Here is a 17,589-nt window from a genome sequence, read left to right as displayed (position 1 = left end):
AAGTCCACGAAAACTATGAATGGCCCAAGAAGGTTTTTCGTGAGCCCAATGATAACCTTTTAAGGTTCACGATGGATTTTAAACATGCTGGCCCATTTTACAATTGATCTTTAAAAATTGAATTTTAAATTGGTTGTCCACTAACAATATTTTAAAGCCTAATAACAATATAATGACGCCCAACGAAGAATATTTGAAATGTAAGCCCACGAAAAATAAATATCCACTAAACTTTTTTTAAAAAACCTTCTGTGAAATAAATGAATGTTCACGAAAAAAGAGTCCACGAAAAATAGTGTACAACCCACTAAGGACTTCCTTGGCCACGAAAAAACAAAAATCAAAGAGAACAAACAATAAAGCCTACGAAAAATATCCACTAAGAATGTCACCAATTAAAAACTAGATCCATGAAAAAAAAACATATGCTCACACGGAATCACATGTTCACGAAGAACAACTAGGGACGAAGAATGTTCTTCATTGGAGGTATTCTTTTTGAAAGTTTTATTTTTCATGAATTGGTTGTTGTTCGTGGGAGGTATTCTTCGGGAAATGTAAAGTGGTTTTTAAATGAATATGCTTCTTCGTGAACTGCAAAAGGTAGTGCACAGAACCATTTTTTTTTGTGAAAATGTAGGAGTAAACCTTCCCTTTTAAATAGAATATTGTTTCTGAATTTGTGAAAGCGACAAGCTGGAATACCCAAGATAGTTAGAAATCAAACATTCAGAATCACTTCCGGTGACTTTTTCTGGTGATCTTGTTCGCCGGAAAAATGGTGATTTGTGATTTTAACCTTAAACCTCAATAAAGCTTGTACTTTTGGGTATCTCCTATCGTGTTAACAAGTTTTTGCTAAAAAGAACATCAAATAACAATAGATTTTCAAGTTTTAATTCGTATTTTCATGAACCCAAACTGGATTTTTGACTTTTATCCAAGAAAAGCTCAAAACTCACTCGAAAATCACACCGAAACCTCGGTTTTCAACAAGAAATCGAGCCTTACGCTCTAATACCACTTGTAGGTCCCGATACGGATCGTCGAACTAAAATGACTTCTTGTTTCGAGTGCCGTAACGAGTGCGGAATCCTTATTGCGACACAAACCGAGCGAGAGAATGAACAATACGCAAAGATATCAATGATTAACGGTTACGTGTATTGATTTCGACAAAGTTTCGGTACAAGATTTGACAAATAAAAAGCTCACCGGAACTTTTTCTCTCTAGCTTATCCAAGCTCACCCCTCACTGTGTTACACATGTTCTGTTTATATAGTCAACAGCCAATAAACCCTAAGAAACATGTATGGGCCGTGAAACATAATCAGGCCCATTAAGAAAGAATCCTTGGTGGATATGTATTCAGAGAACAACCAAGGGCCACGAAGAATGTTCTTCGTGAAGGGTGAAACACAAGGTTCTTCGTTTTGCTGTGCACTTTTAGAATCCTCAAAAGTGAGACTAGGCCCACGAAGTACCAGGCTTCTTCTTGGACATTTGCATGGTAGTTCTTTCAAAGGCATGTATCATGTTTCTACATTTCTTGTATAGAGATGATGATGTCATTCTCGAACGTATCGGTCGTTGTCACTTCCATTTCGTACGCCGAGTCGAACCAACGGAGGAACGTCGTTGACTCTGGTCGTGTCTTGAACCGAATTGAACCGAACCGAACCGAGCCGCATCCACAAAGTGCATCAACAAACTCCCCCTTGGATGCTGCTCATGATGGTTCGATCTCCACATGTTGTCGGATCTTCAGATGTCTTCACGTGTCACAAACAGGGAGTGTATCAACAAACTCTTCTTTGAATGATGCTCATGAATCTTTTGATCTTGAATACTTCAGATCCTTTCGGTGTTGATGAGTGGTCAACTGCAACTTGATCATCTTGATCTTCTGATTGAAACCATGTCGTGTCTTCATTCCACAACTTGTCATCTAACACGTTCTCTTTGCCTTTAGCTAGTTTGGATGTCGAATCTGTACACACAACAGAGCTAAACGCATAATGAGAACAACCGCTTGGAATATAGTCAAACAGCACATGACACACATGAGACCAACTCTCAATCAACTACCGACCGACAATCAGTTTGAAAGTTTAAAAATTTATCAATTTTAGATATTAACTTTCAAAACTTGTAAACTTCGACCGTTTATAAAGATGTAATTGTTTAAGGTTTCGAACAGGTTTCAGGTGGTAAAGACTTGAGTTCCAACATCGGACAATCAAAAATAAAAATAGAAGTAAAATGTAAAGTTTTTGGAATTTTTATATTTAAACACACCTAAAATCTTTTTGGAATTTTTCAATATTTCAAATGTAAAGACGGAAAGTAGTAAATAAATATATACAGAGATGCAGAGACGGAAAGCAATAAATAAATATTTACATTCTTTTTGCGAGTTTCGAGGGTAAGAGAATCATATCAGTGTACGATCATGCGTAAGCTCAACTCATCAGATGTACTTGCGGTTAGAGGATACGTTAAGGTATGATTTATACCTACCGACTAGTGTTCATCCACACACGACACATTCCCGTATCAAGGTATGCACGAGAGTTCATCTTACTAGTGAGTATACCATTTATCATCTGTTTTCAACGTATATGATGTGAGATACTCACTTATTTTTGGATGAATACCAGCTCTAAGTGATAAAATCACTTATTAATGAGGAAGTTGATATTCGATGCATGCAGGGCACACGAGCAAGTCCGTGAACAGGTTAGTTCCATCGTACCAACAAAGAGACGAACTTGACTCCCGCATAAAAGCTGTGATATATTCTCACTTTATTGATTGGGACATGTGATTGTTTATCACTTATTGAGGTCAGATGCATCATGTATTATATACATGTTTGTATGATATGTACACGTATGTATGGTATCATGGAACTTCTAGACTTGCGTCCCCGTTGTTTTCGGTAACAGAAACAACCATGATACCCAGATGATAAACAACATAAAGACCACGTATCTCAGAACCTCGACAATCTATCAAACGAAATTTCGATACCAAGACCATATGCCAATAAGTGGTTCCCACACAGTCTTCAGTCGATTTAGGTTTATATCACCCTGCATACTTTAAAATATTGTGAGCCCACCGAGACATCTTATATAGAGCTGCTTATCGTTTTTCATTTAAGGTTCAAAGAGGTTTCGACAGACCACTGATGTACTATCATTTTCTCTTTTGCTCACCAGGAAACTCATTTTTGTCTTTCTATTGTTTTTGAATTTTTCTGAATTGGATTCACTCCCCCAAAAATTTAAAAAGTAAATTTAAACTTTTGAAAACATCTTTTTGGATTTTCTCAAGAAAAATATTCACAAAAACGATTTCTCGACGTGGATTAACTCATGTTTTACCTCAATGTCGTTTACCAAAATTAATTTTAATCAGAAGTGATATATCAAATTTTGGAAAAATGAGTTGGCACGTCGGTAAGTGGTGTGGAGCAAAACAACAATGACGAGTTTCATATTGAAACGATCACGTGTGAGGTGATATTCGAAATCAACGTGTCCGGTCAAAGAGTGTTGTACGAGATGTTAGTAAATCATAAAGTAGCTTAAATATCGATAAGGATAGGAGAGATTAGAATTCAAAACCATAATCCTGCTACTACTTCGTGCATTGGCAGGAATCTGAGTGCTCTCCCACACTGGGCCCGGCTTAAGTTAGATAGTTATTTAAACTCGAGGTATGTGCTCACTGTATTCTCTCTCTGTGTGCATTGTGTGTCTCCCTGTGTTCTCAGATCTGCAAGACCCTTTTTATATGCAACCTTATCCAGACCCTACGAAGAACATACTGGGCCTGAATAAAGCCCACGAAGAATGTACAGTCCATGAAGAATGCACAGTCTACGAAGAACTCAGGTTCTTCGTCAACATGCTAAATTCTTCGTGAACCATGTGCATGCCTGATGAGTTCTTCGTGGAGGCCATGTTCTTCGTGGATACCATGAGCATGGTTCTTCGTAGAACAATAGGCCCAACAGTTTGATCATCAAATAAGGGGCTGGCCCAACATGTATGAGTTGTTGAAATGCATGGCAGTTCGATCAAGAGATAATTCATGCATTCATTTGATAAGTTATCACATGGCATCATCATGACATCATCATGGTGATGTCATGGTGATGATGGTTCTCGGCTCTTTGTGCTTCGTGTGACGGTCTCTGGGGCGCACGGCGGAGGAATGTCGTGACGTCGGTCTTGAGCCGAACCGAACCGAGCCACTTCCACACAAAACTGTATCAACAAACTCCCCCTTGTATGTTGCTGGTGAAGGTTTGTTCTTCATGTTGTAGGATCTTCAATGTCTTCACGCGTCACAAATAGGGAGTGTATCAACAAAATCCCCCTTGAATGATGCTCGTGAATCTTTTGATCTTCAATACTTCAGATCCTTTCGGTGTTGATGAGTGGTCGGCTGCAACTCGATCATCTTGATCCTTTGATTGCATCCATGTCGTGTCTTCATTCCGAAGCTTGTCATAGAACACGTTCTCTTTGCCTTTAGCTAGTTTGAATGCCGCATCTGCACATACAAGAAAGCTAAACACATAATGAGAACAACCGCTTAGAATTTAGTCAAATGACACACTTGTGACCAACTCTCAATCAACTACCGACCGACAACAGTTTGAAAGTTGTAAATATTTGATCAGTTTTAGATTTTAACTTTCAAACCTTGCTAACTTTGACCGTTTATGAAGATACAGTTGATTTGGTTTCAATCAGGTTTCAGGTAGGAAAGACTCGAGATCCAACATCTTACAATCTAAAATAAGATAGAAATAAAATCTTTTTGGTTTTTAAAAAGTTTATATTAAAACACACCTAAAATCTTTTTGGTATTTTTGAATATCTCAAATGAAAAGACGTAAAGCAGTAAATCAATATATACAGAGATGCAGAAACGGAAAGCATTAAATAAATATTTACAGACATTCTTTTTGCGAGTTTCGAGGGTAAGAGAATCATATCAGTGTACGGTCACGCCAAAACGCTCTTTTGTTCAAGTAGTTAACATTAAGATAAGCATCCTATAACGGTTATCAGTATTGTTGTCCACTTAACCTCAACTTATCAGATGTACTCGCGGTTAGGGGATACGTTAAAGTATGATTTATACTTACTGACCGGTGTTCATCCACACACGACACATTCCCGTATCAAGGTATGCACGAGAGTTCATTACTGGTGAGTATACCATTTATCATCTGTTTTCAACGTATATAATGTGAGATACTCATGTAACAACCCGCACTTACGTGCGTTGTTACTACTCGATACACTCGTTACGCCTAGCACCAGAGATTCAGATCATAATGAAACTATATCAGATGTATCGCTAAATCGAACTATAATCGAATAATTACGCATATTCTATCGCTATTACAAACCTACTTTCATAAATTATAACACTCACGATGATGTTGAGTGAGGGCTTAATCTACCATCCTCGATAACCGTGAGGTGTCAAAACATAAACAAGCAACGCTAACAAAGACTATCTGGTGAGTACCATGTTTCCAGCCATCATGATGATGACGGCAACACGAGCAAGTAGTGCCCCGATAATCATTGTGGCACATCACATCGAAGAACGCACTCGAAGGCACGCGTAACTCGATTATCGCACCGAATATTGGTTATATAGATACGTATATATGGCCCTTTTTGTGTGTAATTATGATAAATAATTAAATAATAATATAAATATACGAAAATATGGCCCAAACAGTCAAAAACGCGCCAAAAACGAGGACTAAAGGCCTCCGTACGGACAAGCCAGCCAAACGGCTGGGCCAGTCGGACGGGCCAGCCGATCGGCTGGGCCGCCCGATCGACTGGCCCAGCCGATCGGCTGGGCCGGCCGATCGGACAGAACAGCCAACCGGCTGGGCCGCCCAATCGAACGGACCAGCCGATCGGCTGGGCCGTCCTATCGGACAGGCCAGCCGATCGGCTGGGCCGGCCGACCGAACGGGCCAGTCGATCCGGCCCGCCTTTCCTCCTTCTTTCTCCTCCCTTGCCTATAAATACCCCTCTTTTCACTCCAAACACTTGTTGCTGCTGCTGCTACTCGACCAAGACGTTCCAGCCCCTTAATCTCTCGATTTCTCGCGATTCTTGTAAGTTTTCAACCCAAATCTTGTACTTCCTTGATCTATATGCATTCCTTCATCATTCTACCTTTCAAATCTCAACTTTTAACCGTGAAATCAACGGATTTGGAGTGTTCTAGGGTGATGTCACCATGGAGTTCTTCAAGAGTGATCTCATCCCATGAAGAATAACTCAGATCCGAATGGTTTCCATACGATTTTACGTAAATCTCGTCTAAATCTATGTTTTCTAACCAAGAGGTTACGGATTTGAGATGTTCTAGAGTGATGTCATCATGAAGTTCTTATGAACTTCAAATGTTGGCCTCATTCCACCAAGAACAACTCAGATCTAGGAAACTTCATAAGGATAATCAAGGTTTTCACATCAGATCTATACATAATAACGGTAGAATAAGAGCTTAGACCGACCTTCTACTCATTCCTAGTGATGTGTTGGTCAAAGATCTGATTTCTAGCAAAGTTTCCACCAAGTACGGGTTAAACAAAGGAAAACCGTCAAGGACGGCAAGTCCTGATGGAACGGGGTGATTCCCGGCCTTTAGAACAGGTCGGAAATTGATGGGATTTCAGTTGTTCAACACGTCACAACAACGTCCCGACCAAACCACCGAAAATCATCGAAAAACAGCTGGACGGGCTGGCCGATCGAGCGGCCCAGTCGACCGAGCGGCCCAGTCGATCGAGCGGCCCAGCCGATCGGCTGGACCAGCTGATCGAACGGCCCACTCGATCGAACGGCCCACTCGATCGAGCAGCCCACTCGATCGAGCGGTCCATTCGAATGGGCCAACTTCAATTCAATTTTCGTCCAATTTCATGTAATTCGATACCGTTTAACACGTAACCCGATACTCGTGTAATTAGTTTGAAATCAAGACATTCTCAGGCACCATCCCGTCAATCCAACCGAATACGCACTGTGAGTATACTTGACCCCTTTTTATCGAATTTTGGGTGTAGCATACGTTCCTTATAAATCAAACTTATCAAACGAATGATTCAAATTGTCAATCTATCACTTGCGAATAACTGTTTGCATAGATATACGTGATGCTAGTTGCATGTATGCTAGGACTTATACTCGTGACATCCCACCACGACTAGTATAGTACTATTGCGCCCGACGGGGTCTAGTTATGCCATCGAAGAGTCGAGCAGCGAGGACTTAGCTGGTAGTATCAGTTTTGTGAGTATATATATCGTGTATTACGTTTATGCATATGGAAATTCGCAGCACTTTTAATCTATTATTCTATTATATATCAAACCTGTATACTCGCCAATACTTTTGTATTGACATTATTTTAACGTATGTTGCAGGTTTAGTCAAAGTCTACATCAAACCAAGCTAGGAAGTCTAGAAACTCACCTAAAATCTAAGTTGTCGGATTTGTATTGTTCGAGAGGACAATAAATCTGTGATGACTTATGTGATTGTATTATTTGTTAGTATGGGATAACGAATGTAATAAATATTATCGCAATATAGTTGTTATGGATTCTCTTAAGCAATATATTCGCCTAGTGCCGCGCCCCGATGATTCCGCCATCGGTTGGGGTGTGACAACTCACTTATTTTTGGATGAATACAAGCCATATGTGATTAAATCACTTATTAATGAGGAACTTGATATTCGATGCATGCAGGGCATAAGAGCAAGTCCGTGAACAGGTTAGTACCATCGCACCGACAAAGAGATGAACTTGACTCCCGCATAAAAGCTGTGATTATCACTTATTGATTGGGACATGTGATTGTTTATCACTTATTAAGGTTGTATGCATCATGTATTATATACATGTTTATATGATATGTACACGTATGTATGGTATCATGGAAGATCTAGACTTATGTCCCCATTGTTTTCGGTAAAAGAAACAACCATGATACCCAGATGATAAACAACATAAAGACCACGTATCTTAGAACCGCGGCAATCTATCAAACGGAATTTCGGTACCAAGACCATATGCCAATGAGCGGTTCCCACACAGTCTTCAGTCGATTTAGGTTTATATCACCTTGCACACTTTAAAATGATTGTGAGCCTACCGATACATCTTATATAGAGCGCACGGTGGAGGTATGTCGTGACGTCGGTCTTGAGCCGAACCGAACCGAGCCACATCCACACAAAACTGTATCAACAAACTCCCCCTCGTATGTTGCTGGTGAAGGTTTGTTCTTCATGTTGTAGGATCTTCAATGTCTTCACGCGTCACAAACAAGGAGTGTATCAACAAAATCCCCCTTGAATGATGCTCGTGAATCTTTTGATCTTCAATACTTCAGATCCTTTCGGTGTTGATGAGTGGTCGGCTGCTGTCACACCCCCAAAATCCACCTGCGGAGTACCACCGCTTGGGAGCGTGACTGACCAGGATCAAGCCACCAATCATATTGAACAATATAAATAATTAAAGAAATTCATAAACCCAATTCAATACAATTGATGTTCCAACAAAACATAGTTTAAGTAGCGGAAGCATGTAAGTAACCCAACATAGTTAATAGTTTTAAATGTCATAACAGTTCAACATAGTAATCACGATCCTTGTCCACAACGACCGCGCCTCCAGTGCAAGCTCCATAAGTACCTAAGGTCCTGCAAGGCATGCAGCAACGAGTCAACAACTAGTTGAGCGAGTTCACAGTTAACAGTTCAGTAATAATATAGTGTGAGTAGTAGTATGTTCGTTCGTTATGTCATGTATCGTATTAGTTTCCATCGCGGCCTCCCAGGCAGGTGTGCGAAGATATTAGGGAATGTTCATCCCGAGTATTCTAGACTAGGTTTATCTGTATCGCGGCCTACCAGGCAGGTGTGCGAAGATTAGTAAATTTCAGTTCGCGGCCTTCCAAAGGCAGGTGTGCGAAGTCAGTCATAATATCGCGCCCAACCCTTGGCAGGTGTGCGAAGATCAGTTCAATAAGTGCTACTAGTCTAGTCGTAGTTCTATCAGCGGAGTATGTACAATAGTTCATCAAATCCCATTCCCACCCGGGAACCCCATGCCTTGGCTGTGTGAACTCACCTTGGTTTGCTCGGTATGCTAGGTTATGCGCTCACAAGTACTCAGTCAAGTCCTATAGTGTGCACGTGTATTAAATCAGTTCATGTTCGTAATGATACGCATGTAATCCATGCCACAAAGCGTTTAACAGTTAACATCATGTATCGCATGATCGCTTAATCAGTTTCATGTCATTCATACTTCATATCAGTGTCTTTCACAGTATTTTCTAATATCATCATCGAATAACTCACTTAAATCAGGGTTACACACTTAATTGAATTCACAGAACTCGATCATGCATCAATATTACAATTCAGACTACAAAACACAACAATTGTTCGGATCATGCGTGCGTACATTAAAACTCAAACATCATATACGAAGCATACATAAATCGGGCCACCTTATCACAAGCAAACTCAGACAAGACTTTTATAAGCAAACATCGGGCCTAATCATCAACCAAAAGTCGGACTATAATGGGGTGGCATTAAACTCGGACCATCACAAGTGTTTAAGAACTCGGACCTTCAACAATGTTTAAGAACTCGGACTATGTAAGTGTTCACAAAAGAATTCGGACTCCAAGTCCCTCATATATTCGAATCATTATGCATAAGTTTGAAAGCTCGGACAAGAATCCTATCTTACATACTCGGACAGAGTGCATTCATTAAAACTCTGACTAAAAGCAAACATACATACGAATGTTCCAGTTCCTAGGGATTGAATCAGTTACGTTTTTACTTTTCTACGATCCAGAAACCCTAGTTCATACAATACATGGCACGAATCAATTTAACAGATATCATCATCATTCAAGCAATTGATTTCACGACCAAACACCATCATAACACAATAACCAAGAATCAACCAAAGCACAGAACCATCATATGAAAGCTAGGGTTTTTCAAGTATTACAAGAATCAAGAATTGATACAATCAACCAATCAATTAGGGTATACAAGTATCGCAATAAACAATAAACAATTACCTTGAATGATTCTAGAGAGAATGTGGAAACAAAAGTGATGAAAGTCTTGCCAATGATTTGGTGATGATTGCCAGAGAATATGAACTACGTGCTTGGATTTTTGTGTGTGTGGTTTAGTGAAGGATTAGGGTTAAGTATAATTAAACTTTCACTAATTACTCAATACACCCTGAATTATTATATTTTACACAAGCATACCATCTTACAAGCATTTCACAGTTTCGCCACCAAGTTCACATAATTGACAAGTCTATCACAATTAATCAAACAACCATGCACAATCACACAATACGATTTATTGCATCAAAACGTATACCATTCCATAGCAATCAATTGTGCAAATAATTAACTACACGAACAATGAACGTGCAATAAATGCGAAATAGAAATCTTGGAAATTCGAGTTGTCACAGCTGCAACTCGATCATCTTGATCCTTTGATTACATCCATGTCGTGTCTTCATTCCGAAGCTTGTCATAGAACACGTTCTCTTTGCCTTTAGCTAGTTTGAATGCCGCATCTGCACATACAAGAAAGCTAAACACATAATGAGAACAACCGCTTAGAATTTAGTCAAATGACACACTTGTGACCAACTCTCAATCAACTACCGACCGACAACAGTTTGAAAGTTGTAAATATTTGATCAATTTTAGATTTTAACTTTCAAAACTTGTTAACTTTTACCGTTTATGAAGATACAGTTGATTTGGTTTCAATCAGGAAAGACTCGAGATCCAACATCTTACAATCTAAAATAAGATAGAAATAAAATCTTTTTGGTTTTTAAAAAGTTTATATTAAAACACACCTAAAATCTTTTTGGTATTTTTGAATATCTCAAGTGAAAAGACGTAAAGCAGTAAATCAATATATACAGAGATGCAGAAACGGAAAGCATTAAATAAATATTTACAGACATTCTTTTTGCGAGTTTCGAGGGTAAGAGAATCATATCAGTGTACGGTCACGCCAAAACGCTCTTTTGTTCAAGTAGTTAACATTAAGATAAGAATCCTATAACGGTTATCGGTATTGCTGTCCACTTAACCTCAACTTATCAGATGTACTCGCGGTTAAGGGATACGCTAAAGTATTATTTATACTTACCGACCGGTGTTCATCCACACACGACACATTCCCGTATCAAGGTATGCATGAGAGTTCATTACTGGTGAGTATACCATTTATCATCTGTTTTCAACGTATATAATGTGAGATACTCACTTATTTTTGGACGAATACAAGCCATATGTGATTAAATCACTTATCAATGAGGAACTTGATATTCGATGCATGCAGGGCATAAGAGCAAGTCCGTGAACAGGTTAGTACCATCGTACCGACAAAGAGACGAACTTGACTCCCGCATAAAAACTGTGATTATCACTTATTGATTGGGACATGTGATTGTTTATCACTTATTAAGGTTGTATGCATCATGTATTATATACATGTTTATATGATATGTACACGTATGTATGGTATCATGTAAGATCTAGACTTATGTCCCCGTTGTTTTCGGTAAAAGAAACAACCATGATACCCAGATGATAAACAGCCTAAAGACCATGTATCTCAGAATCTCGGCAATCTATCAAACGGAATTTCGGTACCAAGACCATATGCCAATGAGCGGTTCCCACACAGTCTTCAGTCGATTTAGGTTTATATCACCCTGCATACTTTAAAATGATTGTGAGCCTACCGATACATCTTATATAGAGCTGCTTACCGTTTTTCATTTTAAGTTTAAAGAGGTTTCGACAGACCACTGACGTACTATCATTTTCTCTTTTACTCACCAGGAAACTCATCAGGCCCAGTAATGCTTCGTAGGGCTTTGGATAAGGTTGGATATAAAAGCAGCTCTGATACCACTTGTGGGTCCCAATGCGGATCGACGGACTAAGATGATTTCTTGTTTCGGATGTCGTAACGAGTGCGGAATCCCTGTTACGACACAAACCGAGCGAGAGAGTAAGCACAATAACAAGATTCAACGTTTAAAGCTTCAATGTATTCAACCAGAAGAGTTACAAAGTACAAAGTTCAACAAGAAAACCCTCTAAACCTTTCTGGTGTGCGCTCTAGTTCTCTGACCCTAAACTCAGTTACAAGAGCTGCTTTTATATCCAACCTTATCCAAAGCCCTACGAAGCATAACCGGGCCCAGACAAAAGCCCACGAAGAACATAAACTCACGAACAATGTGGGTTCTTCGTGAGTGACTTCCTGCGAACAACCTAGGCCACGAAATATGTTCTTTGTCTCATATCCTTCAGTTCTTCGTTGGGTTTGTCTTTAGTGTGTGTATATTCTTCGTGAGTTTCTTCATGTGCACATGTGACTCCATGTAAAGTGACATCATGCAAGGTTCTATTATGATATTAGGTGACATCATCATGTCATCATCATGGTAATGTCATGGTGATGTCAGCTTGCGACTCTTCATCCTTTGGTTGTCGTTCTCTAGGGCACACGAGGGAGGAATGTCGCGACGTCGGGCTCGAACCAAGTTGAGCCGAGCCGAGTCGAACCGAACCGAGCCGCATCCACAAAGTGCATCAACATAGACAAAAGAAAGGAATTGACTACTTTGATACATATGCTCCTGTAGCAAGAATATCCACTATTAGATTGTTGGTTGCCTTAGATGCAATACACAATCTTGTAATTCACCAAATGTATGTGAAAATTGTTTTCCTCGGAGATATATATGAAACAACTAGAGGGTTTTGTTATGCCTGGCAATGAGCATAAGGTGTGCAGGCTAGTTAAATCATTATATGGCTTAAAGCAAGCACCAAAACAGTGGCGTCAAAAGTTTGATGATGTGGTTTTGTCTAATGGTTTTGTATTAAACCAAGCAGACAAGTGCGTATATAGCAAATTTGATGATTCTAGGAAAGGAGTCACAATTTTTTTATATGTAGATGACATGTTGATCTTCGGTACTGACCAGGATCAAGTTGATAAAACAAAGAAATTTTTGTCATCTTGTTTTGACATGAAAGACATGGGGGAGGCAGCTGCAAGGATGAGATTAAAGTCCACATGAGATTTCTTGTGTTAAGATACCCAATTCCCACCTAATATGATGTTAGGTGCCGAATTCAATGTGGAAAGCTTAACATCTAGAAATTGGAACACATTAGTAGCATCATCCCATGGTATGTGTTCTGACCTGCAAGTGAAAGGAGGTTGGAGGCTTTCTTCTTAATAGTTTTTTGAACAACTGCATATGCAGGTGCAAGAATAAAGAGCTACCTATATGAGCATATGCAGGGACCCATCAGGAAGTGTATAGGGCATTACACTTCTCATAGGGTTTCGTTGGTGAACGAATTAATTCCATAGGAAGTGTATTGGGCAATACGATTCCTATCGGACGAGAAATCTGTTATATATCCAAACTTTCGGGGATGAGTGTATTCTCGCAAAAACTAGGAAGCGTACAGGAAGCGTATTGGTCTATATACCCGTAATTCAATTGATTCAACAACATTCAAAACATTTTCAGAATCAAAACACAACAAATATCTCAAGGGATGTACAATAGTTTTTGGGGCAATACGAGATATACAAAACCTACAGAGCGTGTGCATTCTACGACCACCGCTGCCGCGCCCACCACCGCTACTCGTCGCCGCCACCACCCACCACCGCCACCTCTCACCAGCCACAATCACCGCCACCGACCACCACCACCACTCACCGCAGATTTTATTCCCTTGTTTTTCTTGCCTACCAAACAATACACGGTAATAATTTATTTCATTCTCATATGGTAACCAAACACGAAATGGAATGGTAATGATCCATTGCATTCCCCCGTTCATTCCATTACCTCATCCATTCTATTACCCCATACCAAACACACACTAAATACGACACCAATAGGAATCGTATAAGGCAACACGATTCCTATTGGTACGATGTACCACCTCGCTATGACATACACGCAGTTCATAACTTAAAAGATCTGAAAAAGTGCCCCCAACAGGAAGTGTACAAGGCAATATAGTTCCGTTGTCAGTAAAGTATATGAAGCGTGTAGGGCAATACGTTTTCCATGTCAGTAAAGTAAGTAAAGTATAGGAAGCGTATAGGGCAATATTGTTCGTCTTGGATGGGAGGCGAGGTTTTACCGATTATTCCACTGCCATTCCTTCGGGCGGGTAGAGGTCGGGTTTCCGCGTATTTGGGAGAGCCAAGAGGCTGGTGGCGGTTGAGTAGTCGACCTTGGCCACAGTGCCCGGTGTCACGGTGGTTGACACTCGTTCCTTTCCGTTCAAAAAAAAAAAGATGATAAGAGCCATATGCTGCTTTTGAAAAAAAAAATCTATAGGAAGCGTATAGGGCTATATGGTTCCTCTGGTCCCATAATCATTGCATGAAAAGTGTCTGAAAAGTTGTACTTCAAGTACACGTATAGGAAGCGTATAGATCAATACGCTTTGACCCGGAGGAACCGTATAACCCAATACACTTCCTGTAGGATTAGAGATGTGCAAATAAAAAGAGGGGATGTGTGGATACCGAGAGCCAAAAAAACATGAACTTAATTTAAACACAGTACAATCTGCCGGTTACAGAACTCACTAGCAGAGAAACATACAGAACTGTAACAATAAAACACAGATTAAACCTACGTAACAACAAAAAAAAAACACTTGCAAACTAAGAAAAACACCGGTTTCATAGTCATGGACTTCCTAACAAGCTCATCCAAACGTTTCAGAACCATCTGCATATTCTAACATGCGGATAACCTGTGCCACACGTGCTCCCATTTTTTTTTGGGTCACACCATCTCGTATGTCGAATGTCCTCAAAGATAGAGATTCGTCTCTTCCTGGGTGTGGGTTCACAACTTCCTGCATCGCTTCCAGTTCATCCACCATCTGCCTTTTTGCAACCCTCACTTGGATATTAGCATCCTGCTTTTGCAAACAACAATTAACATCTATTAAACTCTTTAGGTCATTTGCTTGAAATTTATAATTTAACAACATCCTTCATGGTTTCTGATATTCACATAACGATTTACAAAGTTAGATACAAAATTAATGATTAGATAAGGCGACACATTTCAAAATCCATTTACTTTAACATGAGAAGAAAATTATGAAGTACGGAATGGTAGTTAATATCCAACAGACATACAATGAAACCAAAAGATTAGCTTAATTGGATCAAAGAGGCAACGAAATCAAGCAAGAAATATGAATTAAAGGGTTCAAATCAATCACCAAGTATGAAGCTCACAAAAGTCGAAATCTTTGGAAGAAAATGAAAGTGTATACTTAAGTTGAGAGAAAATCAAAACCAAACGCAAGATGTTGGGATTATGACAAATAGTATAAGCGACTGAATCAACAATATATGAATACTACCAAGTTATCAAATTTTTACGTAATTGATAACGCTACTTTGAATAGAAATTTTGGCATTCAACAAGAGCTATATAATCAATCTACTATTCAAACCTTTTTCTTAGCCACAGGATGATAGAATAACATGAATCACAAACATATATATCCATTTCATAGCATAACCTGCATAAGAGGCAACATTAAATGACCATGTTTTTACCTCAGTGGCATCCACAGTGAGAAGAAGCACAGTGATACGCTCAGAAAACTTTTGTCTCTCCTCTTTATCACGAGTCAAGCGACGACGATAAGAGTAAATGTTAAACAAATCCTTGACCTCCTTAAGCTTCCCCTTAGCAATAGCCAACTCACGAAGGGCACGAAGAGCCATAGACTTCCTTATTAGATATGCTCTAAACATTATCTGTATCATCCTGGCTGCATCTTGAGGTGACAACTCCTTCTTCTTCTTCTTCACTTTGTTCTTCTCCCAAATCTTAGCAAACGCCTGCCATAATATGCAAACTCATATTAACGACGGTTCTAAACGAGCCAAGGCGCTCGTGAGCTACTCGAGATAGGCTATCTAAAAGCTTGAACCGATGGAATGAGCTCAAGCCTAAAACATGTGTGTCAAGTAAAGGAGTCAAACTTCACTTATTGAACTTGAGCTGGCGGGTATCTTAAACGAGCCAGTAATTTTTAATTGATATTCTATATATATGCACACATATATATAGATATATTTGTAATAACTATAATCATATATAAAATTATGATAAAAATAATTAAATTATATATAATGTTATATATAAAAATTTTAATTGTAAAATGTATCTAAACAAAAAAATAAACAAGCCATACCTATGAATCCGGTGTTGAGTTTCTCTTAGTTTGCTGGTGTTTTTCGGGTGCAACTTAGGAGTAGATTTAGGGGTGTCTGTGTTTGGCGTTTAAAAATAAGTAATTTACAAAATTAAAACAAACACACAAAAACTTTAACTTACTTTTAAACACGTAAGTTTCAGAACCCATTGTTGCACAAGCAGAGAAAGATACAGAATTGTAGCAATAACGAACTGTTTAAACCTACGTAAAACCCGAAAAACACTGGCAAACTAAGACAACCTCAACAAGGGTTTCATAGTCATGGACTTACTAACAAGCTCATTCAAAGGTTTCAGAACCGCCGTCCTGTCCTATCATGTGGACAACCTGAGTCACGCCTTCCGCTACTTCTTTTTGGATCACACCACCATCTGGCATGTTGGATGTCCTCCTCTTCAAGGTTAGAGATTTAATGCATCCTGATTGTGGGTCCACAATGTCTAGCATTGCTTCTAGTTCATCCAACATTGGCCTTTTTGCATGCCTCACTAGGATATTATCACCCTGCTTTTGCAAACAACAATTAGCAATCTCTAAACTCAAAAGATCATTTGCTCAAAATTCGCAATTTAACACCATTCTTCATGGTTTCTGATAATCATATAACCATTTAAAATGTTGTTTGATACAAAATATACGTAGATTTTATGAAGGCTGCACATTTCAAAATCCAGTAACGTTAACATGAGAAGAAAATTATCAAGTATTGAATGGTAGCTACTCTATCCAAGAGACATAAGATGAAGCCAAATATTAACTTAATTGGGCCCAAAACTGTAATTCCAAAAGTCTCAACATCTAATTTGGAACAAAGGGGCAAAGAAATCAAGCAAGAAATATGAAGTAGCATGATGAATTGAATTTCATATGAATCATCAAGTATCAAGCTCACTAAAGTCGAAATCTTTCAAAGAAAATGAAAGTATTTTTGACAGAAAGTCACTGCTAAAAGCAAGATGTTGGGATTATGATTGACAAATAATATAGGTGACTAAATCAACAATATTACTCTTACCATGCTATCAGATTTTACAGAATAAATAGAAATGTTGACACTCAACAAGAGCTATATAATCAATCTACTATTCAATCCTTTTTCTTAGCCAGAGGATGATACAATAACATGAATCACAAAAATATATCCAT

At 39.0% G+C, this 17,589-nt stretch overlaps 1 protein-coding gene across 1 annotated transcript in view; it reads right to left on the bottom strand.

The window, feature by feature from the left end:
* Positions 1–14,724: 14,724 nt before the first annotated feature.
* The window catches only part of LOC110940982, a 51,836-nt gene continuing 48,971 nt past the window's right edge, over positions 14,725–17,589 (bottom strand). The window contains exons 12-14 of the mRNA XM_035990167.1: positions 16,771–16,947; positions 15,776–16,063; positions 14,725–15,120 (exon numbers count right to left, since the gene is read on the bottom strand). Of these exons, the coding sequence (XP_035846060.1) occupies positions 14,905–15,120; positions 15,776–16,063; positions 16,771–16,947 (681 nt within the window). The 3' untranslated portion in view covers positions 14,725–14,904. The remainder of the gene's footprint in view (positions 15,121–15,775; positions 16,064–16,770; positions 16,948–17,589) is intronic.

Source organism: Helianthus annuus, chromosome 5, assembly GCF_002127325.2.
Source record: "Helianthus annuus cultivar XRQ/B chromosome 5, HanXRQr2.0-SUNRISE, whole genome shotgun sequence".
In the NCBI taxonomy this organism is placed as follows: Eukaryota; Viridiplantae; Streptophyta; class Magnoliopsida; order Asterales; family Asteraceae; genus Helianthus; species Helianthus annuus.
Note: the sequence above shows the minus strand (reverse complement) of the source record. Positions and strands in the feature narration are given on the sequence as shown.